General features: G+C 60.3%; 2 protein-coding genes across 3 annotated transcripts in view; both read right to left on the bottom strand.

The window, feature by feature from the left end:
• Window positions 1-216: 216 nt before the first annotated feature.
• On the bottom strand, window positions 217-22738 carry NAPA (NSF attachment protein alpha). 2 transcript variants are annotated; one of them, XM_043598555.1, is made up of 11 exons: window positions 22339-22738; window positions 13656-13735; window positions 10928-11044; window positions 6222-6268; window positions 4781-4858; window positions 4508-4563; window positions 4307-4391; window positions 3467-3571; window positions 2315-2383; window positions 1869-1919; window positions 217-988 (listed from the first exon to the last, which is right to left on the bottom strand). In XM_043598555.1, the coding sequence occupies exons 1-11, from the start codon at window positions 22434-22436 to the stop codon at window positions 887-889; spliced, it is 888 nt and encodes a 295-aa protein (XP_043454490.1). In that variant the 5' UTR covers window positions 22437-22738; the 3' UTR covers window positions 217-886. The 2 variants fall into 2 exon arrangements, with proteins under 2 accessions (XP_043454490.1, XP_043454491.1); XM_043598556.1 differs by lacking the exon at window positions 22339-22738 and adding an exon at window positions 16486-17072.
• A 4480-nt stretch (window positions 22739-27218) lies between these two features.
• ZNF541 (zinc finger protein 541) overlaps window positions 27219-27958 on the bottom strand; it is a 42058-nt gene continuing 41318 nt past the window's right edge. The window contains exon 16 of the mRNA XM_043598554.1: window positions 27219-27935. Within this exon, the coding sequence (XP_043454489.1) occupies window positions 27773-27935 (163 nt within the window). The 3' untranslated portion in view covers window positions 27219-27772. The remainder of the gene's footprint in view (window positions 27936-27958) is intronic.

Below are 27958 nucleotides of genomic sequence, written 5' to 3'. Positions count from 1 at the left end.
CGAGGCCCGCAGAACCCGGAGAACGTTGGATCGAGGCAGGTGCGCCCAGAATGCCAAGCCCGCGGCTCCTCCCTGAGCCCAGGATCCCGGTCACACTCACCCTCTTCTTCCCCACAGAGTGTGCCCAGAGCCCAGGGTGGGGACCAGGCGGGAAGGGAGACAGGACACCAGCCCCAGAGACACAACGGGGCAGCAGAGGTGAGGAGGAAGAGAGACTCATGCGAAGTGTTCTTTTTTATTTTTCTTTCTCAGGCCAGCTGCAGCTTCCGACCACAAAACCTCAAAGCACTAGGGAAGGAGCAGATGTCAGGGTGGGCGCGGGGACGGCCCTCTGAGCTCCAGGGCCTGCGGTCTATCCTGAGAGGTCAGGGCTGCAGGATGCCGTGGGGGTTCCCGGCACCGGAGGGGAAGGAGCCCGCCCCCACGGGGAGAGCAAATCTCAGCGGCTACGTGTGCTCAGGGCTCGGCTGGAGGACAGGTGGGAGAGACCCAAGCCAGTCTCGCGACTCAGCCGGTCAGGAGGCGGGGGACCAGATGCTGACCCCCGACCCCTGGCGGCACCCACGGCAAACGGGTCTGTGTCAGAGATTCTGTGTTTGGGGTAGAGAAGGGCACCTCTGGGGGGGGGGGGGGGGATTAAATAAACGGGCAGGAGGCGAGGGGGTGCAGCGAGAACAGAGGGGGACTGTCCGGCCGGCAGGCCCAGCCTCGGGGGCCCCGCGGCAGTGCTGAGCCCGCACCGCGGCTTGGGGAGACTCCTCTGCGGGAAGGGAGGGGAGGTCTCGCAGCCAAGGTCTCGGCCCCACGTCTCTGGGCTCACGCGCTGGAGGGGCGCGGGGGTAGAGAAGACGGGGCAGGAGGACGGGTGCCAGGGAGCTGGGGACGCTTAGCGCAGGTCTTCCTCGTCACCCTGGATCGTCTTCTTGATGCGAAGCAGCATGGTGGTGAGCCACTGGTCCAGCCGGGAGATGGAGTCATACTCCTTCACCTGCGACACAGCGGGGGAGGTGGCAGAGGGCGCTGACGCCCTCCTCGTCCCCAGTCCCAGGTTCTCTGGGTGTTTCCCGGCCAGCCTCCCTGAGGAGGAGCAAGGGGAGGGGGGCTCCCTCTAAGGCTGCCTTGGGGCAGAGAAAGGATTTCTGCGGCATAGAACGGTCCAGCTTCCTTGTTTTCTGGGTGGGAAACAGGCCTGGCCGCGTGAGGGCGGCCTGTTCCGGACGCCACGGGGATGGGGGCCTGTCGCCCTGCCGTGGCCCTGCTTCTCCCTTCTCTGTGGCTGATCCTCCTCATGTCCCACCCACCGCCCGGGGCAGGATGGACCGGAGGGACTCTGGTCTCTGTCATCGGTAGCGGTGTAGGATTCCTGAAGGGCCCCCAGGAAACGTGATTGACAGATGCAGTCCAGACGACTGGATCAGGACCTGACCTGGGCCCAACAGAGTTCCAGAATGTTCAGAACAGAGTATGGAAAGGAAGAAACACCTCCGTGGGGTGGTTGTTACGGAGGTTGGTGCTGGAAGAGGGAGCCCTTCCACGACGCGTCCCCCTCCCTCCCTGCTCCTCCCAGCTGCTCACCTGGGGCACCGAGTGCCGCAAAGACCTTGGCCTTCAGGGGCAGACACACACGGGTCTGCATCCCAGCTCTGCCCCCAAGGGGCCGAGGACGAGTCCCCGCACCTCACTGCCATCATCTCTAATGTGGGGAGAACACCTCCCTGTACCTCTGGGGCTCCTTGGGAGAATTCTGGGGTGACTGGACAAAGGAATTCACAGCCAGGGCCGGGGACAGGGCCGGGGCCAGAGAAAGGGTGGGTGGGATTCCCAGGAGAGTGTGTCTGAGGAGGGCGGGCCCCGCCACGGCCACTCACCGCTTCGGTGTAGCTGTCAATGTTCTGCTCCTCGTGGGCGTCTAACAATTTCTGCAAGAAAATGGCAGGCAGACGGGTCAGGGGCCAAGGCCGGCCGCGTGCCTGACCTGGACTGGATCCACCCGTTAGATCCACGCCTGACCCGGCGGTGCAGGTCAGGGGGCTCCCGTGCCGGGAGGAAGGGGTAGTTTCCAGTCCTGCCCTGTGCGTGTGCATGCAGGTGTGTGCGTGCGTGCGTGAGATCACGCGGCCTCCCAGCTCTGCCGTCTCCGTCGCCACCCGAGCCTTACTTTTCCCAGCTAGAAAACGGAGGCCCACACAGCACAGGAGGGAAAACAAAACAAAGACGGAAGATCCTTAAGAACCACCGCGCAGATCTCGGCAGTTACGATGACTGGAGCCCGCGGCTGCCCTCCCCCGCTGCCCCCAGCCCACCCAGCACTCACTTTCATTAGCGTGCACTCCCGGGAGCCAGAGAACGCAGGGAACAGCTCCTCATACTTCTGGACGGCGAGCTAAACGTCACAAGGGTGGAAAGAGGGGACAAGCTCATGAAGAGGGGCCATCGGAGCCACCGGCCTGGCAGCCAAGGGGACCTGGAGACACCTGGCCCCTGAGTCCTTCTCTGTGCCCCTCCCCCAGCGTCACCTGGCTCTGTGCCTGGCGGCACCTCCGTGGGGCTGTGCTGGGCCAAGCGTGGCTGCAGTGACAGCTTGTGGGGAGGAAGCGGGAAGGGTTTCCCAGGCCGGTGCCCAGGGCAGGGGGCAAACACCAACCGCCTCGCAGGAGTACCTCCTACGTGCCAGGGCTGGTGCTGGGCACTTCTCAGTTAACCACCGTGAGGCCCCGGGGAGGGCCACGTGATGGGGACCCCCGTTTTGAAAGCGGGGAAACGCAATGACCTGCTTGGGGCACAGGGGACGTGGGGGCGGGGACGTGGACCGGCCCGACAGCAAAGCCTGAGCTCTCGCCCACAGCGGGAGCGGGGGCTGGCGGCCGTGCTCAGACACACCCCGAGGCTGAGGGCGGGGTGGCCGGAGACCCCAGGAAATGCCGAACCCGGACCCCGAGGACTCCAGCTCCTCCTCCGGCTAGGCCATTCCCTGCCCCCTCAGCCAGCACTGGCTCCGCTCTTGCCGAGAAGCCCTGAAAATGGGTGGTGTGGGCACGCGTGCTACAGTATAAATCATGACTCTGGGAGTCAAAGATCTGGAATCCAGCCCTGTGGCCTTGAATAAGGGGCTCCGGCCTCAGCATCCTCAGCTGTACAACGGGGTAACAGTGGTGCCGACCTCAAGGGACGCGGTAAGGACCCAAAACATGCTCTCACGGAAGAAAAAGCCTGGCACCAAGTGAGCCAGGAGCTGGGCAAACTCAAAAGCTACGGAGACCGGGCGCGTGACACCAGGAACAGAAACACGCCAGTGAGAACGAGGCGTGCCATCCTGTCCTGCCCACAGCTGACTGCAGGCACCAGACGTGAGGGAGGGGCTCACCCCTTGCCAAGAGGGGCCTTGGCCTAATGACAGACCCAGGGCTCCGGGGTGGCCACTGGGAGGAGGGGGAGGCCCTGGGTGGGCCCACGGGGCCGCGCTCACCTTGGCATTGAGCATGTCGATGCAGAAGTGACAGAGGGCCGCCTTGAAGAAGTAGTCCTTGGCGCTGTACTTGAGGAGGGGGCTGTCCATGGCATTGGTTCCCACCTGTGCGCATGTGCAGGTGGCACCATAAGCTCGGGGCTGGCAGCCGGGGGGTAGGAGGGGTCAGTGCGTCTGTGTCCAGGCTGAAGCCCGGTTAACCCGAGACACCAAGGGCAGGGAGGCCGAGGACCAGCCCAGAGAAGTCAGCCAACGGTGTGCGGGCGGCCACAGAGCAGCGTGTGACAGGGGGGTGGGCTGCCACAGGGCCGAAGCCAGGTGTCCGTGCCCGCCCCGCCGAGGCAGCCGAGATGACGAGATGACAGGGAGGTGGCGGCCCCACTGTCAGGCCCGAGGGAGGCAGACACACTGGTGGGCAGAGGGCGGCAGGAGGCGGGAACTTGAGAGCCGGCGCCCGCCCCCCTCTCCTCCAAGGCCAGCTGCCTGCCTTTCTTTTGGCGGTGCCGAACCTACCGGGACAGCCTCGCCCGCCCCACCTGCCCCTCCCAGCCCAAGGGAACCTGCACACCCGTGGGTCGCTCCCTTCCCGTCCCCCCCACCATGCCTCCTGGGGGCTGCTCAGCCACCTCCGGCCACCCCAGGCCTCCGCGATTCTTCCCGTTCCCTGGGCCTCCCAGGAAGCTCTCTGTGAGACGCGCACAGGGGAGAGGGCACAGAGGAGAGGGCGGCGACACTGCGGGGAGTGGTGGGTGGAGAGGTTTCGCCAGGGAGGACAGGATGAGCGCGGGGAGGTAACGGAGGGAGCACCGTGCAGGGACGACAGGCCACACCTGTCCCCACCTGCTCATAGATGTCAATGGCCTTCTGATACTGCTCCAGCTGAGCCGCATAACCAGCCACCTTCAGCAGGCACTTGTTGGCTGAGCTGTGTGGGGCGGGGACAGAGGCAGAAGTCGGTGGCGGTGGCAGTGTTGGGGGGGGGGGCTTCCAGGGGGCTGGGGAGGGCGAGGGGAGGGGCGGGGGGAGCCCGCTGCCCGGTACCTGTTGGACTCTTCCCCTTTGTAGTAGTCTGCAGACTGCTCGTAGTGGGCGATGGCCTGAGGAGACATGGGGAAGCGATGCAACCTTTGTCTGCCAGGGGCCCGGCCCTGCCTGGGGCACGGCAGGAGCCCCTGACCCGTGCTCGGCCAACGCCCCATGCCCCCTTCTGGGCACCAGACGCCTCCCCCAGTGGACGCGAGCCCCGGCCCAAGGGGCCCCAGCTGCCGCAGCGCTCCCCCGGCAGCCAGGCAGGGCCTCCCGACTCCCCCTCACCTTCTCGATGTCCACCAGCTCCGTCTCGTAGATCTCAGCGATGGAGATGTGGTGCTTGGCCGCGATCGTGAATCGGCCCTGGGTGGGATGTGGGCAGGGGCCATCTGTGACGAGGGACGTCCCCAGCACCCCAGCCCAGCCCTTCCTCGCCCCTCCAGGCCCCCGGAGCCGGGGATTTCCTGCCCCTCAGCCACCGGTGAGGTGCGCATGAGAAGGCACCGAGGGGCCCTAAACAGGAGGCTCCAGGGAGAGGCCTGGTCTCTGCGCTGGCCCGATGCGGTGACCCTGGGCAAGCCCCCCCACACGCAGCCTCCGTGTCCATCCCGTCCACAGGGGCACAGGTGGGCGGAGCAACGCCAGAGATAATGTGGGTGCACAGGTACCTGGCAGAGGCCCCGGCCTGAGGAAGCGCTGGACAGGGGGCCCAGATCAGGGGAACGACCAGCCCACGGTCACCCAGTAAAAGCCCTGGAGAAAGTGGGTCCGAGCATCCACACCGCACGGGAATTTCTTGGCCTCCCATTCCCCCCGTGTGGCCGTGGAGACGGCCCCCTCACAGGCCAACAATCCCCAGCTTCCCCCGCAGACATGCACGGCTCTCCCCAGGGACGGCCCTAGCTTCCAGAGGAGCTAAGCACAGGCTACCAGCTTCTACCTGGGGTGGGGGGCAGAGGGGCCCGCAGAACTGGGCTCCTGGCCGGCCGTTTGGCACACGGGGCTGGTCTACGGACACCCGCTTGCCAAGGGACATCGGGAAAGGGCAAAGCCCCGGGCTCGGCGAGGCCTAGTTTCGGGTCTCAGCAACTGCTGTTCGCAGGCACGTGTCCCTGGGCAAGTCACATTGCTTGTCTGGGCCCCCCATCCCCGTCAAATGGGGTAACACTTTCCACCTCACAGGGCCGTTGCAGGGGAGGATTGACCCACTCGGCGGAGGGAATCTGGCGGCCGCTGTCGCCGCTCTAACTACAACACTCCAGTATGGTACTGGACCTGGTAGGAGGCAGGACCCGGTTCCGGCCTGGGAAGGGGTCTGGCGAGACAGAGGCAGAGTGTGGAGCGGCAAAACGCAGAGCGGATGGGAGCCGGAGCCCGGTTTTGGTCTCTGGTCCTGGCTCCCTGGTGGAGCTGCCTCTGGGCCTCATCTGTCGTGGGGATGCTCCCCGGGGACAGGGCGGGGGCTGAGCCAGCTCTGGGCCCCACCTCCCCCCTGGCCCGCTAATCAAATGGGGTGCAGGAGGGGAAGGACCAGCAAGGGGAAAGGCCCCCGACAGCCGTAACTTCTACAAACGTAACTTCCCCTGTGCTGTGGCGGGAGCTGTCGGGAGCCAGGCCGGCGCAGGTGACCACCACCCCCCCCCACCTGCTCCTAAAGCTGGCGCCAGGGAGGGCAGGCTGGAGCAAGGTGTAGAGCAGGAGGGACGAGACAGGCAGTGGCCCTTACCATGTCCGTGTAGATCTCGATCGCTCTCATCAAACAGTTAATGGCCTCTGCGGAGAGAAAAAGGGAAGCAGGGAGAAATGAGAAAGAGAGGTTATTTCAGCAGAAGCCAGAAGGAGGAGGAGGAAGAGGAGAAAGCAGAGCAGGTGTTCCGCTGTGCCCTCGTGGCCATGGCCGTGGCGGGAGGGGAGGTGAAGGGACACCTGAGCCCCAAGTAACGCTCTTAGACTAACGTACCGTGCCGCGGACTGCTACCTGCTGAGGGCTGCCCTCTCCCTCAGGCTGCCACACTGCCACCACCTTCCCAGCAGCCCCAGGGACCGGACACGGTCAGGCTGACAGCCAGACTCCCATGGGCGTCTTGAGCCAGGCCCGCCGAGGCCCTGCCCTCCAGGACAAGGGGTCCTGGCCAGGGACGGCCAAGCCCGACACCCGAGGGACGCCCGGGCTCCACCCGGACTCTGGTACCCCGTCACTGCGGGACCCCAAGTCTGCCACGGTCCCCTGCACCTGCCTGGCCCCCATCTCGGGCAGGAGGGGGCTGGACACCGGGACCCCGAGGCCCCTCTGGCTGGAGTCCCCATCATTTTCTCAGCATTCAGCACAGCCCTCTGTTCTCCCCGCCCGCCTTCACCCGCCGCGTGCCAGCTCCCCACACCACAGGTGTCCCCAACGAGGCGAACACCAGGGTGGCCCGTGAGAGACAGAATTCGGCTACCTTTGTTGCACCACCTGTTCCAAGACCTTAAATTCGGCTGTTGCTTTTTTTTTTTTTCTCTTTGACACGTTATTTGGAGGAGAGAGAGCGGCATGAGTGGGAGGCACTTTCTAGCAGACAGAGATGAGCTCTCAGGCTGGATCTCTTTTAATGCATCTCAGAAGAAAGGGTGCTGGGGGAGGTGCGGGGGGAAGGAAGAGAGCCCGGACAGACACGGGATGTGGGCTCCGTGCTGGGGTGGGCCTGGAAGGTCCCCCTGCCATCCAGGATACCCACAAGGCTCCTGGTCCACCCCCAAGGTCCCCCACGGTGAGCCGGGCCCGCTGGGCTGAGGGGCCACAGAGGAGCCACAGAGGAGCCAAGCCTGGCCTGCTCTCAGGGCCCCAAAGGTCTCATGACCCAGGGAGACAGGTGAGCAGAGGCTCTTAGCCTCAGACTGGGGCTGGGCCTTCAGGGAGTCCACAAGCTCCCCGGCCCCTAAGTTTACAGGCAAAAAGTGGGTGTGTGTCAGCCCTACTCTGGGGGAAGGGGTGTCTGCAGGTTTGATCCAATTCTGAAAGGCCTCTGGGGGCGCCGGAAGGATTCAGAGAACCATTCTGGTCAAGGATGGGAAGCAGCTGAAAGCTCAAGGCGCGAGAGAAGAAGAAAAGGAAGCAAAAAGGAAGCAGAAGAAGAGAAAAGGGAGAGAACGCAGAGGAAAAGGGAGAAAAAATACAGCCGGAAATAGTCTCACTTTAACACAGGTGCATATTTCGAAACACAGCGTTTCTGGATCTGACGAGCCAGCACCGGGCCGCGACACAATGATGAAAATAAGGGCGACAAGGAGCCGGCTCCGCACCTCCCACCCCTGCTTCATCCTCCACCCCAGGGGGTGCCGGTGGCTCCCCCTTCTGGAACACCAGGGAGCCCAGCCTGGCACCTGGCCCAGGGGGCAAAGGTTGCTCCCGGTGAGAGACGAGCAGCCCAGGAGGGGGACCGGAGGCCCCCAGCTGTCCCCACGGGCCTGCGGGCACCAGGCCCGAGTGCTGTCGCCAAGGCTCGGTCCCTGCAGTGGCAGCGGGGGCAGAAGGCTCACCACCCCCCCCCCCCCGGCGGCAACACGGACTCACGGGGTTAAGTCCCCTTCACGCCTGCTCCCGGCTCAGGAACAGCTGTCCCTGAAAGCAGCGGGCTGCCCGCCGATGCCCCGGGGAGAGCGCCGGCAGGCAGGACACCGACAAACTAGATACAACCAGCTTATCTCCGGTTACCAGGACCCCACCGATGAGCGGCCGGCGCACCCCTGGATGGGAGCCAGCCCGGGACGGGGGTGGCGGGTGCCATGGCCCAGAGGGGAAGGCCTGGCTGAGGCATACTGGGAGTCATGCGGCCCGGGGCCCCGGGCCCACCTCCTGTGCTCCAGCGGCCCCGCCGTCCGGCCGCACTTGCCCGTATCAGGCCTGGGACTCAGCCCGTCCCAGTGAAACGGGGGCAGACCACAGAATCCCACGGGGAAGTGGAACGGGTTAAAAAGAGACGCTACCACGTCTAACCACGCAGTAGGCATGCCCGGGCCTGGCTATCAGGTGGCTATAGGAAATCGGGGAGCCGCTGACAGCTATGGGCATCACTCCCCCGCACCCCCAGCCACCAAGGGGGTGGGCAGGCTGCCCCCAGCCCGCACTCTGGGCAGACTCGCAGAGGGCGAGGGCGGTGACAGGCACCGAATCCTTTCCTTCCACCCTGGCTGGCTCTGGCAGGCCTCCTGAGCGGCCCCAGCCGCCTCTCCGGGGAGGGCCCTCCGGGACTCCCGTAGGAGGTGCTGACACAGGACACAGGCCTTCGAGGCAGGCACGGTGGCCAGCAAGGCCCCAGGGAGCTGGCCACCTGCTCGGGGAGACCTGGCAGGGTTCCAAGTGGGCCCTCCAGCTCTGTTTCACAAGGCACAGTGCCAAGAGGAGGAGGCTGGGGGAGGCCGGGCCTCTGTCTGATGGGAGCCAAGGGCCACCCCTTCCTAGATACTTATCACACACCAGGTGCCGCACTGGGCAGGTCCGCGCGTTCTTTCACACTCGGTCTCTGCTTCACCAGACCAGGAAACAGACGCCCAGAGGATTAAGTGACTGCCCAAGGCCACAGGGGCACAGGCTCCATTCACACTAGGGAGACCACACTCAGCCACGCACTCTGTGAGCCACTGCGGGGGCGGACGACAGCGAGGCAGCGGTGCTGGGACTCGGCCCCAACGCCCCTCCCTGATTAGCACCAAGAACTTGGCACTCCAGCCGAGGAACTCAGTCCTGGCTCTGCCCAAATCAGGGTCCCCTCCTCACCATTGCCCCTCTCGTTCTCTGAAAGGTCCTTCCCACCCCAAATCCACCCCCTCCCCACCTCAGCTCCCAGGGCAGCAAACCATGTCCGCTGATCCCCGGAGAAACCAAAGTGGCCCCTGGGCTCCACGACGGCCATGTCGGCTGCTTTCCCACTGGGGCAGGGACACCTCGGCCACCCTCTGCACTTACTAAGGCCAGGCATGGGGGCCATAGGCCCCGGACCAGAACCCAGCACCCAACGCACCCCCTGCCGTGCTGAGCCTCAGCTGAAAAAGCTCAGATCGAAAGCCAGGTGACGAAGGACGCGGCGTCGGGTGGGGGCCCGTCCAAGGGAAGGGCCGAGGTTTGTTTAAAGAACAAATAGCGCTGTGCACGTGTCACAGAGCCTGGCGCTCAACTCCTGCCCCAGAAACGAGTCCTTCCAGTCACCCAGGGGCAGCAGGTGAAGGCCCAGAAGCTAAGGCAGCTTCTCCAGGTAGACCGGTTTCCCCGGGGACAGAGGGAAGGCTGAGGTGGGGAGTTCCCGGGGGGATGCGGGCGGGGAACGGACACAGACGTCCCTGGGTCGTCGTCACACTGTCCACGCAGCCTGCGGTGGCCCACCCCATCACAAGGCCTCTGCTCTGGTTCTGGCCAGGCCTCAGCTCACCACATGACCCCTCAGGCCAATACCTGTGACATACCCAGCTACGGAGCAGTGACCGGTCAAGCTTGGGGACACAGAAGAGCCACTTGGTCTACACTGATCAAATCCCCGACTGGGAACTAAATATCCCCGGGTACGGGTAACGGATCCGCCAACAATTCCCCAGCGCTTGGGTGTGGCCCGCGCTCACCGATCCGTGCAAACACCTCTCTGACTCTCTTGGGAAGGACAGGTCTTTACTCCAAGGTGCGGCATCTCCTTTTCTTTCTTTCCTTTTCCTTGAAACATTCACATGTTCCCTATTCTCTTCTGAGAGCACAGTGACAACGAGGGGTCACTTGAAGAAAACGTCTTCACGCTTGCTAAAATGAAAAAGTTAGCCACCTGTGTCTGGCACCAGGATGAAAAAAATGAACTGAAATTCCAGCTCCACAAAACCCCAGAGCCTGGTCCCCGCTGGGCTGTGGGACAAACGGTCTTCTCACCATGAGTCAGTCCCAAACCGGGCTCCTATCCCCAAACACTCCCGCATTTTAAGTAACTTGTTCTCTGGCAACCGCATCTCGGGCTCCGTTCTGATCCCCCCCCCAAAGCGTGTTGGGAAGCCAGGTCGGGATAATTTCCGCTCCTTTTTCGGCATCAACTCCTACCTGGCCGGTCTTAGAACCCCTCCCACCCCCTTCTGCATGTTAATTCTGACAACAGAACAGATTTTCCTCTCTCCTTGGCATGCGGCGGGTCTGCAATGTAACTCCCACTCCCAAATGCTCCCGGCTTCGGGAGGGAAGCGATCGGCTGCGCACACCGAGCAGCAGGGGGAGGCGGAGGCTTGGAGCGGGATGCAAATGCCAACCGGAAGGGAGCCAATTCTGAGGTTCAAGCCCAAGCGTCTGCCTGCCAGCCTCCTGCCAGCCTCCGGCGTGTGTTGGCCCCTGGAAAAAACCGGAGCCTCGCGGACACCGGAGGGCTTCTCCGGGGAGCGCTCGGCTGGTGCGCGGGCGGCCGGGCCCAGCGTCGCACAGAGGCTCACCTTGGGGGTCAGCTTTCTTGAACGCGTTGCCGGCGTCCACGAAGCAGGTGGCCGCGTCGTGTTTGCTCTGGAGCTGCAGGTGCAGCTGGGCGGCCTGGCAGAAAGCGTTTCCGGCAGCTGGAACAGAAAAGAGTGAGCTCAGCCTTCGCGGGGCTCCACTTATCAGACGCCGCTCAGACACTGCCCTGGGGAGGCGGCTCTCTTGAGAATGCAGAGGGGCCCCGGGGGGGGTGGGGGGAAGACAGGCCTGGGTTGAGCTGAGGTGGAGGCCTCGACTTCGGGCCTCCTGACCCCGGGGCCGAGGCTCCGGAAAGTCCGTGAGGTGGACTTGGAGGAAGAGGGAGGCCCCTAAGCCCTGGGCGTGCGAAGAGACGGCCAGGCCGAGGCCAGCTAAAATCCCACAGCCCTGGTCCCAGCCTTTGCCGAAATTTCCAGGGCCACCATTTCTAAAAAACCACAGAGAAGGCAGGCAGGGCCGAGAGCTATGAAGGATATACAAACTATCGCCAACTAAGCCCAGCAGTGGCCCCATGGGACAGCAGGAACTCGGGGACAAGTGCCCATGGGCAGAGGGTAGCAGTGACCACACGGGAAGCCCAGTCTGTCCCGTCCTTAGTTGCACCAGTTGGAAGCCATTCTGGTCACACGTCTGTCTCCTAAACCGCCTTGTGGCGTGCAGGAGACCACGGGATCTCTCCTCCTCCAGGGCTGGAGTGGGGGTGCGGCTATGCTAACCAGGGAGCTCCAACCCCCACCTTCAGCTCAGCCGGCCTCCGCCTGACCCCATGCTTCCCTTCATCCTCCTCCAGCAGGATCCGAATCACAGAATTCCTGAGCCGGAAGGGGACCAGAGGGCCTGACTCCATCCCGCAACTTCAGAGCAGCAGGAAAGACAAAGCAGCCCAGGTTCTCAGTAGGCAGGATTTATCATTTTGCAGGGCTTGAGTGCAAACTGTCCAGGAGAGTAGCGTCATTGGAGAAAAATGAAAAACAGCCCAAAGCTTTTATTTGAACAGCTGGAGGAACAGGGCGGGAGTAACAAATTTGAGGGGCAAAGTACCATCTATGTGGCTGAAAAATAAATATCCTGGGGTGCCTGGGTGGCTCAGTCGGTTCAATGTCCAACTTCGGCTCAGGTCACGATCTCACAGGTTCATGGGATCGAGCCCCGGGTCAGGCTCTGTGCTGGCAGTGCGGAACCTGCTTGGGATTCTCTCTCTCCCTCTCCCTCTCTCTCCCTGCCCCTCCCCGATTCCAGCTTTCTCTCTTTCTCAAAATAAACTCTAAGACAAACAAACATTTCTTTCTCTGATGGCACCCCATCAGTTCGGGAGCGTAAAATTATCCCTGGCACGTGGCTTTACGCACGACGTATTTTGTGATAGTTCAGGAAGAACTCTTGCCATTTCCAGGAAACCAAAAGCATCCTCAGAAAGCGAGGAGATCCGTCCTGCCCGGGGCCCTCCCCACTGCTTCCAGGGGCCCGTTTCAGGTTTCGTCTCCTTCTGGTCAGCAAGTTCCTCCCTGGGTCCCAAACCAGAACCTGTCTTCACTCAATTTCCTCTACCCCGTCTTGCTGACGCTCCAAGCTGGAGCCCTCTGGCAGCTCCCAACCAGACTTTCCGCCTTTCTGGCCTCTAGGGGCCCCTCCCTGCCTGCCAGCCTCTCTTTGGGGGAGCCAGCCACGTTCCAGCCTCGCCGGGAGTCTGACCACAACCTCATGGCCAAAGCCAGAGCGGCCACGACTCCGATCACACTCCACCCACCAAGCGGAGGCGCACGACCTGGGACGCTCTCTTCGGGCGGATGCCCTCCTCCAGCATTAAGCGACCTGACATCGTCAACCTGCGTCCTCCCCTAGTCAGAGCGAGAACACAGAGAGGGCTGTGGGGGGCACCTCCTCGCTGCTCCTGAAGTTTGCTAATCTGCTGCCCAGAGTCCTCTGTGAGCTTTCCCTCCACTCCGAGGTGGAGGCAGTGCAGCTAGCAGGAAGGACACACGCGGCACTCCCGGCCACCATGTCTCCGGGAGTCCACACGACGGCCCCGTGGGGGTTGGGACCACCGTCCCTGTGGTCCTACTGAGGAGGAATCACATTCGGAGGCGTCGAGTGACTTCTCCAGGGGCACACGGCCAGCCTGCGACCCAGACCTAGGTCACACTGGCTTCAAAGGTCACAGAGCCAGCATCGGGGCAGGTTAAGTGCTCCGCTCCGGAGTCGGAGCTCTGCCTTCCGAATTCTCACTTCGTCACTTGTTAGGCGTGGGGCTGGGCAAAGCTTCCGTTTCCAGCCACGGGAACACGGACGGTACTGACCCTCACAGGGCTGCTGTGCCGATTCATTCGATCACAGAATGCACGCCTGGCGCTTAGGAGCGTGCTCCACAAACGGTTAACGATCACTGTTAACTGAACCACTGGAATGGACCCCCGAGCCTAGAATTCAGAAACCCCTCAAAGAACAATCTGGATCCGCTAATCTATCTATCCTTAGCCTTAGAGACCTCTCTCCAAGGTCTTGTGACCCAGGTAAAATAACCCAGTGAGCTCAAAAGGAGCCAATGGCAGGCCGATGGGCTTCTGAGGCCAAAGATGGCGTAGAAAGGTGGCGGGGTTGGGGCAGGGGGGTGGCGCTGCAAGGCTAACCCCTGGGTCAGGCCTTCGGGACTGGAAGCGGAGGGAAAACGGGAGACTCGACCACGAAGGAGTTGTAGCAAAGATCACATACCGCTCCAGTTTTTGGCCATTTTGAACATGTTTGCTGCTCGGGTGTAGATCTCACAGGCTTCCTCTATTTTGGATGAGCCTCTGGGGAAAGAAGGGGCAAGATGAGACAAACCCGTCTGGTGTTGAAGAGCAAGCAAGCATCCCGCCCCAGGGCCAGTGCAGACGCGCCCCCGCCCCATCACTTCCCCGGGAAGCCCGCTGCAGCCCAGGCCTCCTCTGGGGGCTCAGGGGAGACCGCGTCCGCGGCCTCCACTCCCTGGAACAGAGACACGCTCGCTGCCGGGGCCCTCCCGGGGGAGGCGTGGGCCACCCTCACTCCGGGAGGGGGGGCTTCCAACCTCCCCGTGAGCCCTGCCTCTGACAGTCTCTTCCACTTCCGCTCGGTGACCATGGGTTCCCAGGCTCTCTGCAAATCCTTACCCCCACCCCACCTCTGCCAATAGACTGCAAAGCATTCTGGGGGAGGAGCCCAGCTCTGGATGCCTTGGCCATTTCCCAATGCCTTAATCCCGTGGCTCGCACGCTGCGGTTGTTCAGTGTAGACCTCTTGACCCTGCACGTGTGTCACTACTACTGCAGGACTGAGCAGATGTACGCAAAAAACTGGCCACAGCATTCTTCTCGGAGGTGGGGTCTACGGGAACCCTACAGAAGTGGGGGGGGGGGGGCAGGCGTGGCAGACAGGTTTAATCACCACGCACGCACGCCTCGCTGGTACTGTCTGAATTCTTTATCATCTGCATATTTTATCTATTAAAACGTACAGGGAAGAATGCAAACAAACAAACAAAGTACTTCTCTTTTTAAATGCCAAGATTTACATTTGGTTCTGTGGCCCAGCAATGAATTACATTTCCGCCAATTTATCCCAAGAAACTAAATCAGAAAAGTTGTAAGGATGTTCAGTACAGAATTATTTAAAATGGCAAAACCACCTTCAAAGAACTTATTGTGTAAGAGTAGGGGCCTGAGGGGCACCTGGATGGCTCAGTAGATTGAGAATCCGCCTTCAGCTCAGGTCATGATCTCACGGTTCACGAGTTCGAGCCCCGCGTCGGGCTCTCTGCTGACAGCTCGGAGGCTGGAGCCCGCTTCAGATTCTGTGTCTCCCTCTCTCTCTGCCCCTCCCCTCCTCGTGCTCTGTCTCTCTCTCTCCCTCAAAAATAAATAAAAACATTAAAAAAAAAAAAGAGTAGAGGCCAGAGACATACAAAGGAGTACACTGAGGGGGAAAAAAAGAGCGCTCTGTCTGGGCAGTTTCACCCTGACTTCCTGATCTCCCACGCAGGCGGTGCATATGAAGCTCTTCCTGAATTGGGGGACCCTTCATTAGAACCTCGTCTGAGTCCCCACCACGTTTCTGTCCTTCCACCTCCAATACTGCAACCAGGCTCAGCCCACGAGGTCAAGCTCCCACCGCCCACATCAGCAGTAGAAAAAAATCCCACACGCTCAGTTCTACCAAATGGATTTCAGATTCTCTCTTCGCTGACATCAACCAGTATTTTGTCTTGAAGAAGAGAAGACGGGTATTTTCCAGCAACAGAGCCACACAGATCATTTTCCCTGTTGCCCCTCTCCCGTGTCCGCTGGCCCTGGAAACTCGCCGGCCCCAGCTGTGGCTGTTGGGGGAGGCCTCCGTGGAATCTGGGGGCACGCCTTCATTCTGCACCGCGAAGGCAGAAGGTCCTTTCCTTTGGGTCACCGGAGCTGGTCACGGTAATCAAGCCAGAGCCTCCCAGCCACCCTCCCCTGAAGATTTCCCTCAGGGCTGGGTGCGGCCTGGAATCGGGCTTTTCAAACAATGGTCCTAGGTGATTCAGAAAGATCAGGTGCGTTCGGGAGGGGAAAAAGCTGACCTGGACCCATCGCTTTAGGTGACCTAGGGGACCAGTTCCGAGTCAGGCTGTGTCAGCTGGCAGACACCCCTGGTCAGGCTAGCTAGGGCTGGAATCCAGGGCCCGGGATTCCGAATCACAGCAGGTAAGGTTCTTCTTTAGATGAAAAGTCTCTGCCTGCCGGGGCTGTGCCCATGCCGGCCCCCTACCCTCCGCTGCTCCACAGGAAGCGCCCCGAGGACTGCCCTCCCACACTCACTCTGCACGGTTCCGCGGTCTTCCCTGGCCAACCTCACCCCAGCTGGCCCAACACACCTTGGGCTTGGGGCCCCTGCTTGGAGTGACTTCTTTAGAACGCACTCTGGGCCTTGGAGAGGGGAAGAACCTTCCCGGGCATAGGGTCCTTTGAGGCCTAGCTACAAAATCCTCTGGGGGACCCTCTCGGGAATATTCTCTTACTGAAAGGGGATGGACGTGTTCACCGACCGAAACCCTAGGTCTCCTCATCCCACGGATCCCCTGGCTCATCCTTCCCTTCTCTGTGGCAACAATTAGGTTCTATCCAGGTTCAGACGTGCTCTGAAAAAAACCTCGGGCTCCTGGATAAGCAGAAATGGCCCGACCCACCGAGAGGCCCAGAGCCGGGTGATCAACAATGAACAGTCGGCCCCAGCTGGTTTGTTTCAGCTCAGCGGGACAGAGTGAACACAGAACACAAAGCCTGTCAGCTGCCGGCCTGAAATTCTGTGATTCCACGCCAGGCCTGCTCTGGGTCAACCATTCTAACCGCGGACTGGGAAAGCCAGAGGGATTAAGGTCTGCTCAGGCCTGCCTCCTCCCAGTAACTTGGGGCCTGCGATGACAGGGGGAACCCCTGGAGTCCCATCCCGACTGTTCAGAAATGGAAATGGAGCTCTCAGAGGGGGCAAGTGACTTGCCTAGGGTCACTGGCAGGCCCTGAAGGAGGAGCCATTCGCACAGCTGCTTATTCACCTGGGGAACAAACACGAGCCATTCATTCCACTTATTCGGTGGATGACAGCAGTAAACAAAGGAGAAGGACCCGGCCCGCAGTAAACAGGAAGTCAGCGAGGCGATGTGAGGAGTAAGCAAGCACAAGAGGGACTGGGGGAGGAGGGGGTTCCCTGGTCAGGCACATCAGGGCAAGCCACTGGGAGGACGTGAGATTTCAGCTCGGTCCTCGAAGGTGACTAAGGAGCCACCCACGGAAAGAGAGAAGAGCATTCCGGACGGCAGTCACACAGCACGTGCAAAGGCCCCAGGACAGGAACAAGCTCGGCCAGGTCAAGAACAGCAGTGGGCCAGGATGGCTGCGGTGCAGGGAGCGATAGGAAATGAGGCCGAATAGGCAGGTAGGGGACCCCCGTGCTGGAGGCCAGGAGAAAGGTCTGGGCCCTGTTCTAACGCAACAGGGGGGTTTGTGGCAGAGAGAGTGACCGGGAGGAAGCAGCCCCCAGCTCCAGCGCTCTAGCAAGCTGTCTCCCGGCAGGGAAACCTGCGGTTTACTCCAGGGCCTCTCGCTGAGGTCAGGTGGGCTCAGATCCCTCACGGGAGCCTGGCAAACTCTCGGCCGGAAGAGCCCAGGCCTTCTCCCGTGCCTCCTGCAGGACATCCAGAAAAGCTAGTTGGGCAGGCCTCTCCTGAAGAGCCCAGCGGCAGCACAGGCGACAGCTGACTGTCCCTCCCCCACCGACCTCCCCCAAGCTGCCTCTGCTTCGCTCTCCCCATCGGGCGGCTCGGCTCCGAGCCACGAGCCACACCACGAGCCACGCCGGGAATAGAGGGAACTGGTTTGGACCGGCCTGGTGGAGGGCTGTCTATAATTACCCACTCGGCTCTGCTCTCTGCCCCCTCCCCAGGCAGAGGAAGCAGTCTCCGGGCTCCCAGGCGCAGCCACCAACCTCCAGTGACTGCCATATGGAGAGGGGAGCACCGTGCCAGCAACGCACAGAAGGCCCGGTGGGCCGCGGGCCAGGGGGGGTCCGCGGGGCAGAGCCTCCCGGCTCCTTCCTCTGTCCCCTGGGCACTTCCTGCCTCCCAGCATCGGGCCACCCGCCCCACCTGCGCTTTGCTCCGAGCCTCACGAGGCAGGGCAGGTGGATCCCCTTCTAGGTCCTCCTCACTCCCTGCAGTGCCACAGCCACTGGCCCTCCGTCGGCGCCTCAGTTTCCCAGATCCTCCGTTGTCCCGAGTGGGGACGAATGGACCCCAAAGGCCCGTCCCCACCCTGACCTTCTCTGCCGTTCTATGTATCTTCTCTACGTTATTATGATGACCTAAAGCACCCCGCCTGAAGCAGCACCGAGTTCCTCACAGTAAGGCTTTGGGTATTTTACTCCTGCTTCACTGAGGAGGGAGCTGAGGCTCGGACAGGTCAAGGGGCTTGCCCAAGCTCACGCTGCCAGATGGCGGCAGGGACCAGAAACAGGACTTGGGTCCTGGAGATCCGGTCCTGCCTTGCTTCTCACTCACTCACGAGATCTGGGAGGCTTCCTTCCCTCTATCTTCTGGAAAGTAAGAAAGGGGGGTGGGAGGGGGCAGCTGGGTGAGTCGGCTGGTTGAGCGTCCCACTGAGGCTCGGGTCACGATCTCACGGTTCGTGAGTTCGAGCCCCACGTCGGGCTGGCCGCCGTCAGCATGGAGCTGGCTTCGGCTCCTCTGTCCCCTGCTCTCTGCCCCTCCCCCTCTCGCTCTCTCAAAAATAAACATAAAAAAAAAAAGAGAGAGAGAGAAAAGGTGGACAAGGTCCCTGCCTGCTCTTGCTTCTCCGCCAGACTGAACAGCCAACGCCGCCGTGTGGATTTCCCTCACCCACAAGCAGACTCTGTTCTCTGCTGCAGCCATGCCGAGCTGCCGCTGGGCAGGGGAGGGAGTCATTAAACCAGCCCCCCACGGAGCCCCCCGTCAGTGCCGCAGGCAGAAGGAACACGGGAAAACAGGGCCAGAGCTGCGGGATCCCTGGGCAGCTCCTCCCAGGCCGCCTGCAAAGCTGAGCCGCTCGCTGCCTGCCCCGCTCTGCGGGCACCACCTCCTCCGGGCCTCGTGTGTCTGAGCTCCTGGGGGCAGAGCCCCGCCAACACAGGCCCCAGGAACGACAAAAGAATAAACTGTCACACACACTAACTGCCCGGTTCTGACACCATCGCAGGACACTCTTGTGACGTGCCCGTAACAGATGGAGAGCAGAAATAGAATGGACCCGGGGGTCGAGGGACCCGGGCTGAAATCAGTTTCGGGCACCTTTCATAACTGTGGGACCTCGGGCTAGCGATCCCAGAGCCTCAGTCTGTTGACCTGTAAAACGGAGGCAACGAAACCGAACCGGGAAGAGCCTCTGCGGGGAGGAGGGACGACGCGTGCTCAGTACCTGGCACCGAGGCCAGAACAGAGCAGGTGCTCAAACGGCTGCTATTACAAGGAGGAGGAGAAATCCAGTCCGAGGGCTGCCGGCCACCTGGCAACGGGAATTCTGGAGTCACCTGGGGTGCTGGAAAAGCCGGGGGCTGTGATGAGGCCTGGACTCAAAAGCGGACTCCCGGCTCGAGAGCCCCGGTTCCCTCTGTGTCTGGGGGGGGAAGACTCCGGACCTGGCGGGGCTGCTGGAAGCACGCGGGCACCTGGGAGAGCGGCCACCACACAGCAGGTGCTCAGCTGGGCGCTTATCAGGCTGGCAGGGAGAGCACGTTCTAGAAACGTTTACCTAGCTCCAATCTCGATGTGGGTTTCACCTCCCCCGCGACCCCCAGGTTAGCCAGGAGGGGGGGCACCACCTTCCGGTTTCCACAGAGCCCGGGGCTTCCGACCCGCCCCACTCCTTCCTACGTCCTGCTGAAGGTGCGTATTTACGGGCCACTGCTTTCCTGTGAGCTCACAGGCAGGGGCCGACGTGGCCCGGCAGGTCCCCCTCTGGTTCTCGGACCGACGCCCCTCTGCGCCCCAACATGACTTCGCTGTAGCCCCAGAACCGAACGTGTTTCCTTTTCTTAAAAAATGTTTCTCAAAGGGCTTTGTCTCTCAGCCGTCCCGTCCCACCCAGGAACACTGGAAGTTCTGCACGAAAGCAGCAGTCCCCTCCGTCAATAAAGGCAGAACCCCGGGGGTGCAGCCGAACCGTGGCCGGGTAGCCCTGAAACCTCGCATCCCCTCGGGAAAGACTTGTGCTCTGGGTCTGGGCAAGGGACACCGAGTTTTCAGCTGTGGATCCTGACAGCTGGCAGGGCTCCCGGGGGTGGCTGGTGCCTACAGGCGGTTTAAACGGGAACTGATTTGTCAACATTTAATCTGTAGAAATGCGCTCTTTGTATACCAAACCCCCTGACATCTGTACGTTTCCAGCACTTCTAGCTCAACGTCCAATAAGATACTTAGTAATAGTAAGTACTCAAAACACAGAGATCAGGCTCATCGCTTCACATGCAACCCTATGAGGTAGGTATCGCTATGGTTTTCATTTCACAGACGCAAAAACTTCCTACCAATGGTAGCATCCAAGTGGAAAGAAGTTTTTCTCTTGGGATTTTGGTCAGCAGGGGATGGGGGGCAAGGGAGGAGGCATCAGGGCCAAGGAAAAGCCCCAGGGAACGGAACCACCATTTGGAAGTTGTACAGTTCCAAACAGGGCACAGCAGGGAAGTTTCTGGATCCATCTGAAGCCCTGGGGCAGGAAGAGGGAAAAAGTGTATCTACCCCATCCCCCATCCTTTTCCGCAATTTGTGCTTTGCTCAGGAAATCTCCATCTTTTTGCTCCCAGAGTAGAAGTTTGGGCTGCTCCCCCATTCCCTACAGCTCCCCTCCCCAGGTCTGTGTGCACCGGCTGGGTTGAGGGGGGGTAGGAAAGAGCCAGAGGAAGATATACAAGGAGCTCTGATCTACTAACTGGCTGGTACTGCCTCCCTCTCGGGCTGCTGGTGCACAGAAGCCCTCTAGCGTCTGGGAGCCCAGAAACAGCGAAGAACAAAGAAGGCCCTCACGTCTAAGGATGCGAGGTTGTCTCAGATCCCAGGTGGGGGCTATCCTACTTGGCCCGTTGACATGAGCAGAGACCTCTCAATTTGGAATGCCGTCACTCCTGATGGTTCTAAAAGGGGAGGGAAACGCATGAGGGATGGGCTGAGCCCCAACACTCTCTTCTCCGGTCCCTGAAGCCAGTGTGGGGGGGCCTTGAGAAAAGGCAGCTGTGAAATGCTGCACACACGGAAGCCTGGCTCCAGAGGGGCGGGGGGGCCAGGAGAGAGGGCTGGCCAGGAGGAGTCCTCCCGGCTGACCTCTTGCCATGCTCCCAGCTCTTAGGCTCCGTCTGCGCCTCTGCCTTCGCCTTGCCCACTCCTCTCTCAGCACCGTGTCAACTGCTCTTGGCGCTCGAAGGGTCTGGGATGCACTCATTAAACAGCGGGAGAAAACTGCCATGGGGGGCAGGGAGGAAGGAGGAGTTCTGGGGTGGGAGTTCCCTAACTTAGAAATTCCTCTTAAGTTGGCCCCCATCTTTCTTAAGTGTAGCGTCCAGAAACGGGCACCAGCCTCGGGGAGAAACCAGTGTGGCAGCAAGATAGCTTTGGGATCAAACAGACCAGGTCTCCTACTTACCGGGGAACCGGGCAAAGTAATCTGTCCAGCCCCCCAGGGATGTTGTGACGGTTCAATGCAAGGACGCAGGTGAAGTGCCTGGCCCAGGTCTGACTCAGAATCCGAGTACTTAATAATAAGTATTACCTGGTGTCATTACCGCCACTGCCTGCACTCCCCGACCCAACTTCTCCCCCACACCAGCTGCCGCGGTCCTTTCTAAAAGGCAAATGGGAACCGTCCGAGATCGGCCCCGTTATGGACTGTGTCCCCCCCGCAAATTTCACGTGCCGAGATCCTAACCTCCAAGATGATGACATGAGGAGATGGGAGCTTTTGGGGGGTGATTTGCTCACCTCCCAAAGGGGGAAGTGCCTTTAGAAAAGAGACTCCAACGCGCTAGTTCACCCCTTCCACAACGTGAGGACGTGGTGACGGGGTGGCTGTCTACAAGGCAGCAGGCCTTCACCGGACATCATATCTGCCAACATCCTGATCTTGGACTTCTAGCCTCCAAAACTCTGAACAGTTAAATTTCTGTTCGTAAGCCACCCGTTCTAGGCTATTTTGTTATCGCGGCTCACACGGACTAAGACAGGCCCCCCCGGAAAGTCCTCAATGCTCTCCAGCACCTCAAGTCCAGGTTCGTTCTCCGGTTCGTGCAGCTTTCTCTCAAGCGCCCTCAGACGTCCCAGACTTGGGCGCCCCATCACTCCCAGGATCACCTTGGCCCCGACCCTCTCACCATCACCCGGAGCTCCTGCAAATCCGCTGCTGCGCGCTTTGGAGAAAGGTCAATCCCTCGGGCAGGTGTCCTCAGTCCCGGGCCCACTATGCCCGTCAGGTATCCTTCGAATACGTTCTCTAGAGCTCCAAAAGACTTCTTGACCCGGCTGCTCTCCCAAACCGATCCCCTTCAAGGCCTCAGGTCATGTTCCCTCGGCCCAGGTTCGCTCCGGCCTCTTGGCCCATCTTCAGCCTGGGTCCTCTTACAGCCTCAAGACGGTGTTGCCCGTTTGGCTGTCCTCAGCCCACGGCCCTCCCACCATCTCGGGAGGTCTCTCCTCAAACCGAGCTCCCACAGCCCGGGCCCCCTGGCCCTTGGCCGGTGTCCCCTCTACCACTTTAGACCGTGGCTCCTCCTCCCGGGATCCCCTCCGTTCTCTAGGCTCGGGCCCTGCGACTCTACTCCGCCGCTTCGGGCCATGACTCCTTCGTCCTCTCAGCGTAGGTCCCCGCCGACCCCTCGGCGCGGTTCTTACCCAAACAGGCCCGAGAAAAAGGACTGCGAGTTCTTCACTTTGCGCTCCGCCTCGGCCAGCAGCGCCATCGCCTCCGCTTCTTTCCCGGAGTTGTCCATGGTGGCCGCAATGGTACTCAGCAAACGGCCGGACCCGGGCCCACGGGGTACTCAGCCGAGGCCCGGCCGCGGTAGTCAGGTCGGCGGTAGCTTAGCGGGCGGCGTTGACGTCGCACCGGCGCGCGCCGCCTGCTGCCCGGCACCATGTGATCTGCGCCGGCCAACCAGCGGTCTGGTAGCGAGGTGCGCCCCTGCCGGCCACGCCCCCACCGGCAGGCGCACACGGACCCGTGACTCACCGTCTCCAATCGGCGAGCCGCCGCTTCAACGCTTGCGCAGACAGCCGCGTAGGACACCCCACTCTTCCTGGTGCGCCCTACGATATCCCACGTGACTCGCATAAGCCAGTCGTAGTCCCCGCCGTCAAAGACCCGCCCCGAAGTGCCCGCCCTCTGGCTCCTGCTCCACCAATCAGCAGCATCCTCCGTCTCGGCCGGTACCTCCCCGCGGAACTTGCGCCCCAGTCAGCTGACCACCGACCCTCACGTGACAGCTCCGGATCCAGGCCGCAAGATACGCCCCGCCCCTGTACGGGTTTGACAGGTCTCTTGCGCACCTCCTAGGCCCCGCCTCCGCGCCTTATCTCGCGTGGTTCTTCACTGGGAGACGCGTAAGCGGTGATGCATCCGCACTAGCTTTTTTTGGGGTTTTTTTTGCGCCCTCTGCCGACGGATACTGAAACTGGTTTGGGAAGGCAGTAAAGTACTTAGACGGGGAAACAAAACTAAGCAAGGGCTGTCTCTGGTTTAAAAAAAAAAAAAAAAAAAAGCTGTAGCAAGCGTATCACAAATTCAGACACCCAGAGCCCAGATCGTTGTTTTTAATACCATTTCCAGTGAAAGGAACCAGGGCTCCTTGATAAATGGCTGCTGTGAGGCTTGGGCAGGAAATTACACAGGATGAGCCTGGAGCATCTCGTAGTGCCAAAAGGGAAATTTCGTGTGCCATACACACACACACAAATGGTAAGGTAGGTCAAAGAGACAAAGGAGCCAGCTGGAAGAGCTGCCCGTGGCCAAAGCTGGAACAATTCGAGCGATACAACGAACTAGGAAGAGATTATAATCCGATGTATAAAATATCCCCGAGCCCATGTTGGTTTAAGTGAACGGTCGAACACATAAAATGGGGAGAACAGACCAATATTTCGTGCAGAAGAGCTCCAAATAATTTATGTAGATACTCCTTCCTCGAGAAGGTGAAGCGAAACTCCTCACTCCTTAGGGGACTGTTTGCAGTGATTTCCCTCCAGAGTGCAGTGTGGGAAGGAATGGGGAGACCAAGTTTCCAGTGGAGAAACCTGCATTGTCAGCCAGGTGGTTGAGGTGAACGAACACCTACGGTGGTGAGTCACGGTGACATAGTGTACTTTCAGTAATGAGAAGCCGGTGGCACTTCACCTCTGTGGTCTCTCTCCCCATCTCTCCCCATCAGACAAATCCCAGTTGAGGCACATTCTTGGAAATACTTGACCAGGGTTTTCAACACTGTCAAATCACTAAGAACAAGGGAAGTCGAGAAACTGTCTCAGCCAGAGGAGCCTACGGAGACATGACTATTAAATGTAATGTGGTATCCTGGGTGGGATCCTGAAGCAGAAGATGAATATTAGGTAAGAACTAAGGAAAGGTGAATGAAAGTATGGACCTTAGTTCATAACAATGTGTCGATATTGGTTCGGTAATTGTAACAAATGTGCCACAGTCATCTAGGATCTTAGTAATAGGGGGAACTGCCTATGGGGTATATGGGAATTCTCTGTATCATTTTCAGTCTTTCTGAAAATCTAAAATCCACTCTAGTAAGATTCTTTTTAAAAAAAAATCTAAGTTCTTGGGGGGCCTGGGGGGCTCAGTTGGCTAAACATCTGACTTTTTAAAGTTTTTTATTTACTTATTTTTGAGAGAGACAGAGACAGCATGAGTGGGGGAGGGGCAGCTAGAGAATCCCAAGCAGGCTCCGCGCTGCCAGCACAGAGCCCGATTCGGGGCCCGAACCCACGAGACTGTGAGATCATGACCTGAGCCGAAACCGAGAGCCGGACGCTCAACGGACTGAGCCACCCAGGCGCCCCTAAGCGTCCGACTCTCGATTTCGGCTCAGGTCGTGATCTCATGGTTGTGAGACTGAGCCCCGAGTCGGGCTCTGTGCTGACAGTGTGGAGGCTGCTTGTGATTCTCGCTCCCTCTCTCTGCCTCTCCCCTGCTCCTGTGTGTGCACGTACGCGCGCTCTCTCTCTCAAATAAACTTAAAAAAAAAAAAAATCAAGTTCCAGGGCCCTGAATGACTCCAATCATGAATGTCTGTGTCAGAATACAGGAACATGCATTTTCTTACAGGACTCCCAGCTGATTAGGAGGCAGCCGATTCAAGGCCCGCCTGGTGAGCAAACGCTGTTACCTGGAGGTGGGGCTGGGGTTTAGCTGGGGGAGGGTGGCAATTCACAAGAAACATTTGCGCTCTTCTCACATTCGGAGGCTCTCTTGGGCCACCCACTTGTGGTTGCTGCTGTATTCTGACCGCATGGCAGGTGGAGGTGAGTCTGGGTCACCACAAGCCGTTTCGGTTCCGTGTCTGGCCAAGCAGCCCTCTTGTAAACGCTTCTGTTTGTTTCAAGCTGTTAAATTTCAGGGTGATCTGTTACGCAGCAGTGGATAGCTAATATACCACGCCACTGTGAGGCCAGCGTTTTTCATTCCCAGAAGGTTAGCTTGGTATTTAGGGTGGGACCCAAACCATGATAGCGATGGCGGGAGGACACATTAAACAGCGGCTGCTCAGTTCCCACGGTGCACCCTGCCAGGTGCTTCATTTCCATTTTCTCACTTAACAGATACGTGGCGGGAGGAGGCGTGCTGCATCCCATTTCACAGAATGAGAAAACCAAGGCTGAAACAGGGAAAGTGACTTTCCCAAGGTCACAAAGAAAGGAGTCAGGGGGGCACCTGGGTGGCTCAGCCGGTTAAGCGTCAGACTCGTGATTTGGGCTCAGGTCGCGATCTCACGGTTCATGAGTTCTGCGCACCCCTCCCCGTGTAGGTCTCTGCACTGACAGTGCAGAACCTTGCCTGGGATTCGCTCTTTCTCCCTCTGCCCCTCTCCGGTTCTCTCCTGTTCTCTCAAACTAAATAAACTTAAAAAAAAAAAAAAAGTCAGTATGTAAATTCCTGCTGGGAGGATGCCTGAGCCCCTTCCCTTAGTCACAATGCCGAAAGGGCTTCACACTCATCTTGCTCCTTGGCTCCCCCTCCCGGCCCATCTTTAAGACTTACTTCGCCGCAAGCTGGCCCCTCTGTGGAGGCTCCTGCCACCACCCTCTACACAGCTCCCCGCAGCCCCTCAGAACACAGCACACGGTGTAACAGGCACGAACGAATACACCTCTGGCGTGTCCCTCTCGTCCCCATCTGACTTCATGGCATCTAAGCGGGTGCCACGCCCCGGAGCCACCATGGCAGCCTTGACCGGTCCTTTCCCTCGCCGCCTCTCCCTGTGACGGGAACCCATCACCAAGCCGGAGTCTCCCCCCCGAGACGCTTGCCGTCCCGCTGCAGCCCCGACCACCACCTTCCCTCACCACCACGTCTGCTGCTCAGACTCGCCACCCGGCCTCCTGCCAGCTCCGCAGAGTCGCCGGAGGGCCTTTGGAACACTCGCCACCAGCTCCCGCGGCAGGGTGCGCTCCTCCGTGCCGCCCGCCGCCTGGAATCCAGATCTTGGCCCCAGCGGCCGTCCGTGTGGCCTTCCCTGGCCACCCGCCTGCCACAACACCGTGGTCGCTCCCTAGGACCCGGCCCCCTGCTTCATTTTCTTCATGTCACTCTGTGGACACAAGGTCCACCTGCCCGGTAGCCGTCTCTGCTTCCTCTTCCCTTCCTGGCAGACAGAATCCCCGTTCTGATCCGGTGGCAACAAGCTCAAGGGATCCCCTGGTCCTGGTGACAAACCCTGAGGGTCCAGGAAAACTGGGGACATTTTCCTTCCAACCGCCAGGGCTCAGCTGAGGAAGAGCTTGGGGGCATTCTGTCTGGGGGCTGCTATGAGCTTTCCTGGCTCTTCAAACGGGACACAAGGGGGGGTGCCTGGGGGAGCTCAGTCAGTTAAACGTCCGACTTCGGCTGGGGTCATGATCTCACAGTTCGTGAGTTCGAGCCCCACGTCGGGCTCTGTGCTGACGGCTCAGAGCCTGGGGCCTGCTTCGGATTCTGTGTCTCCCTCTCCCTCTGCGCCGCCCCCACTTGCGCGAGTGCGCACACGCTCTCTCAAAATCAATAAACATTAAAGAAAAAAATTTTTTAAAAAAGGGACACAAGGGAGGGCTGTGCTCTCTTCCCCACCCCCTCCGAAGGTCTGCCACGCCGAGGCTGGCCTCAGTGTCAGCCACGCCGAGGCTAGCAGTCCTGGATCTCCCGGCTGAGCCACCCCACCACTGTATGCCCCGACTGCTGAACCCTATGGTGACCTTCCTGCTCCTGTGGCCGCGAGCATAGCCACGGCCAGTGTCTGCAATCGCCTTTTCATTTATTTATCACCGCTGCCTTCCCACTCCTAGAACGCAAGCTCCACGGGGAGAGGGACCTTGTTCCTTGCATCACCGTGGCCCCGTTGCACGGACCGGGCGCTGTCTGGCTCATTAGGTGCCTAATAGGTGCTGGCTGAACGCGTGTATGAGGCCCCCAGCTCCTCCTGGGCAGGAACTCCGCTTACGCATCTCCGTGGCTCCAGTGAGAAGCCGGGGCTCGAAACTCTGTTGGATCAGCAGGCCAGGGAAGCCAGAAGACAGCCGCTCAAGAACCCAATTTAATAAGACTTACAAGTCGACACGTACAAAAAAAACCCAACCATGTACAAGTCCTTGCCAGACTAGGGACTGAATCTGGAAAGCAGACAGACTCCCCTGGGGAGGGGCCCCAACAGGCCGGAGATCTGAAGGTATCTTCCCACTGATTCTCTACATCTCGGCCTTAGCTATCGAACAAATGTAACCAAACCCCAAAACTGAGGCTAAGATTTCAGAGCTACCCAGGTCTGCCTCGCTCCCTCCCCACGCCTCCCTGCTCCGGGACAGAGTGGAACTGAAAGAAGGGGGGACACTGTCGACCTAAAGAGCGTGGAGCCCCTGGCACCGGCCGACAGGGACGTCACCGCGGTCCGGCGACTGGCTGCTTCTCCTGCCTACTTATGGCCAAACGCCCACCGTGTTTCCAAGCCGGGCTGGCCACTGCGGGACGGTGAGGGTGGGGAGGAGGCAGGGGGGGCCCCAGACGCCCCGGAGAGGCCGAGGGGAAGGGCTGCGGGGCTGCCTCGCCGCCTCGCCCCAGCTCTCCACCCAGGCGTCACCACTGCAGGGGCCCGATGTCGGCCCCCGTCTCCTCCTCCTCGTCCTCCTTCAGCTGGAAAGGCTTCACAGGCCACTTCACCCGGACGACGGGCTCCACGTGGTCCTGAAGCCGGTGTCGCTTCATGTGGGCGTTTCGACTCTTGATTTTGTCGAACACCCTGAGGAGCCACCAGAGGGCGTG

This window comes from Prionailurus bengalensis, chromosome E2, assembly GCF_016509475.1.
Source record: "Prionailurus bengalensis isolate Pbe53 chromosome E2, Fcat_Pben_1.1_paternal_pri, whole genome shotgun sequence".
NCBI lineage: Eukaryota > Metazoa > Chordata > Mammalia > Carnivora > Felidae > Prionailurus > Prionailurus bengalensis.
Note: the sequence above shows the minus strand (reverse complement) of the source record. Positions and strands in the feature narration are given on the sequence as shown.

What these genes read in the sequence shown, in the direction of transcription:
- NAPA (XM_043598555.1), bottom strand. Translation starts at nt 22,436, where the DNA reads ATGGACAACTCCGGGAAAGAAGCGGAGGCGATGGCGCTGCTGGCCGAG. An exon ending in AATGGCCAAAAACTGGAGCG is followed by an intron (nt 11,045 to 13,655) that starts GTATGTGATCTT and finishes TTTCTGTTCCAG; the next exon opens with CTGCCGGAAACGCTTTCTGC. An exon ending in GGGAGTGCACGCTAATGAAA is followed by an intron (nt 1,920 to 2,314) that starts GTGAGTGCTGGG and finishes ATTTTCTTGCAG; the next exon opens with AAATTGTTAGACGCCCACGA.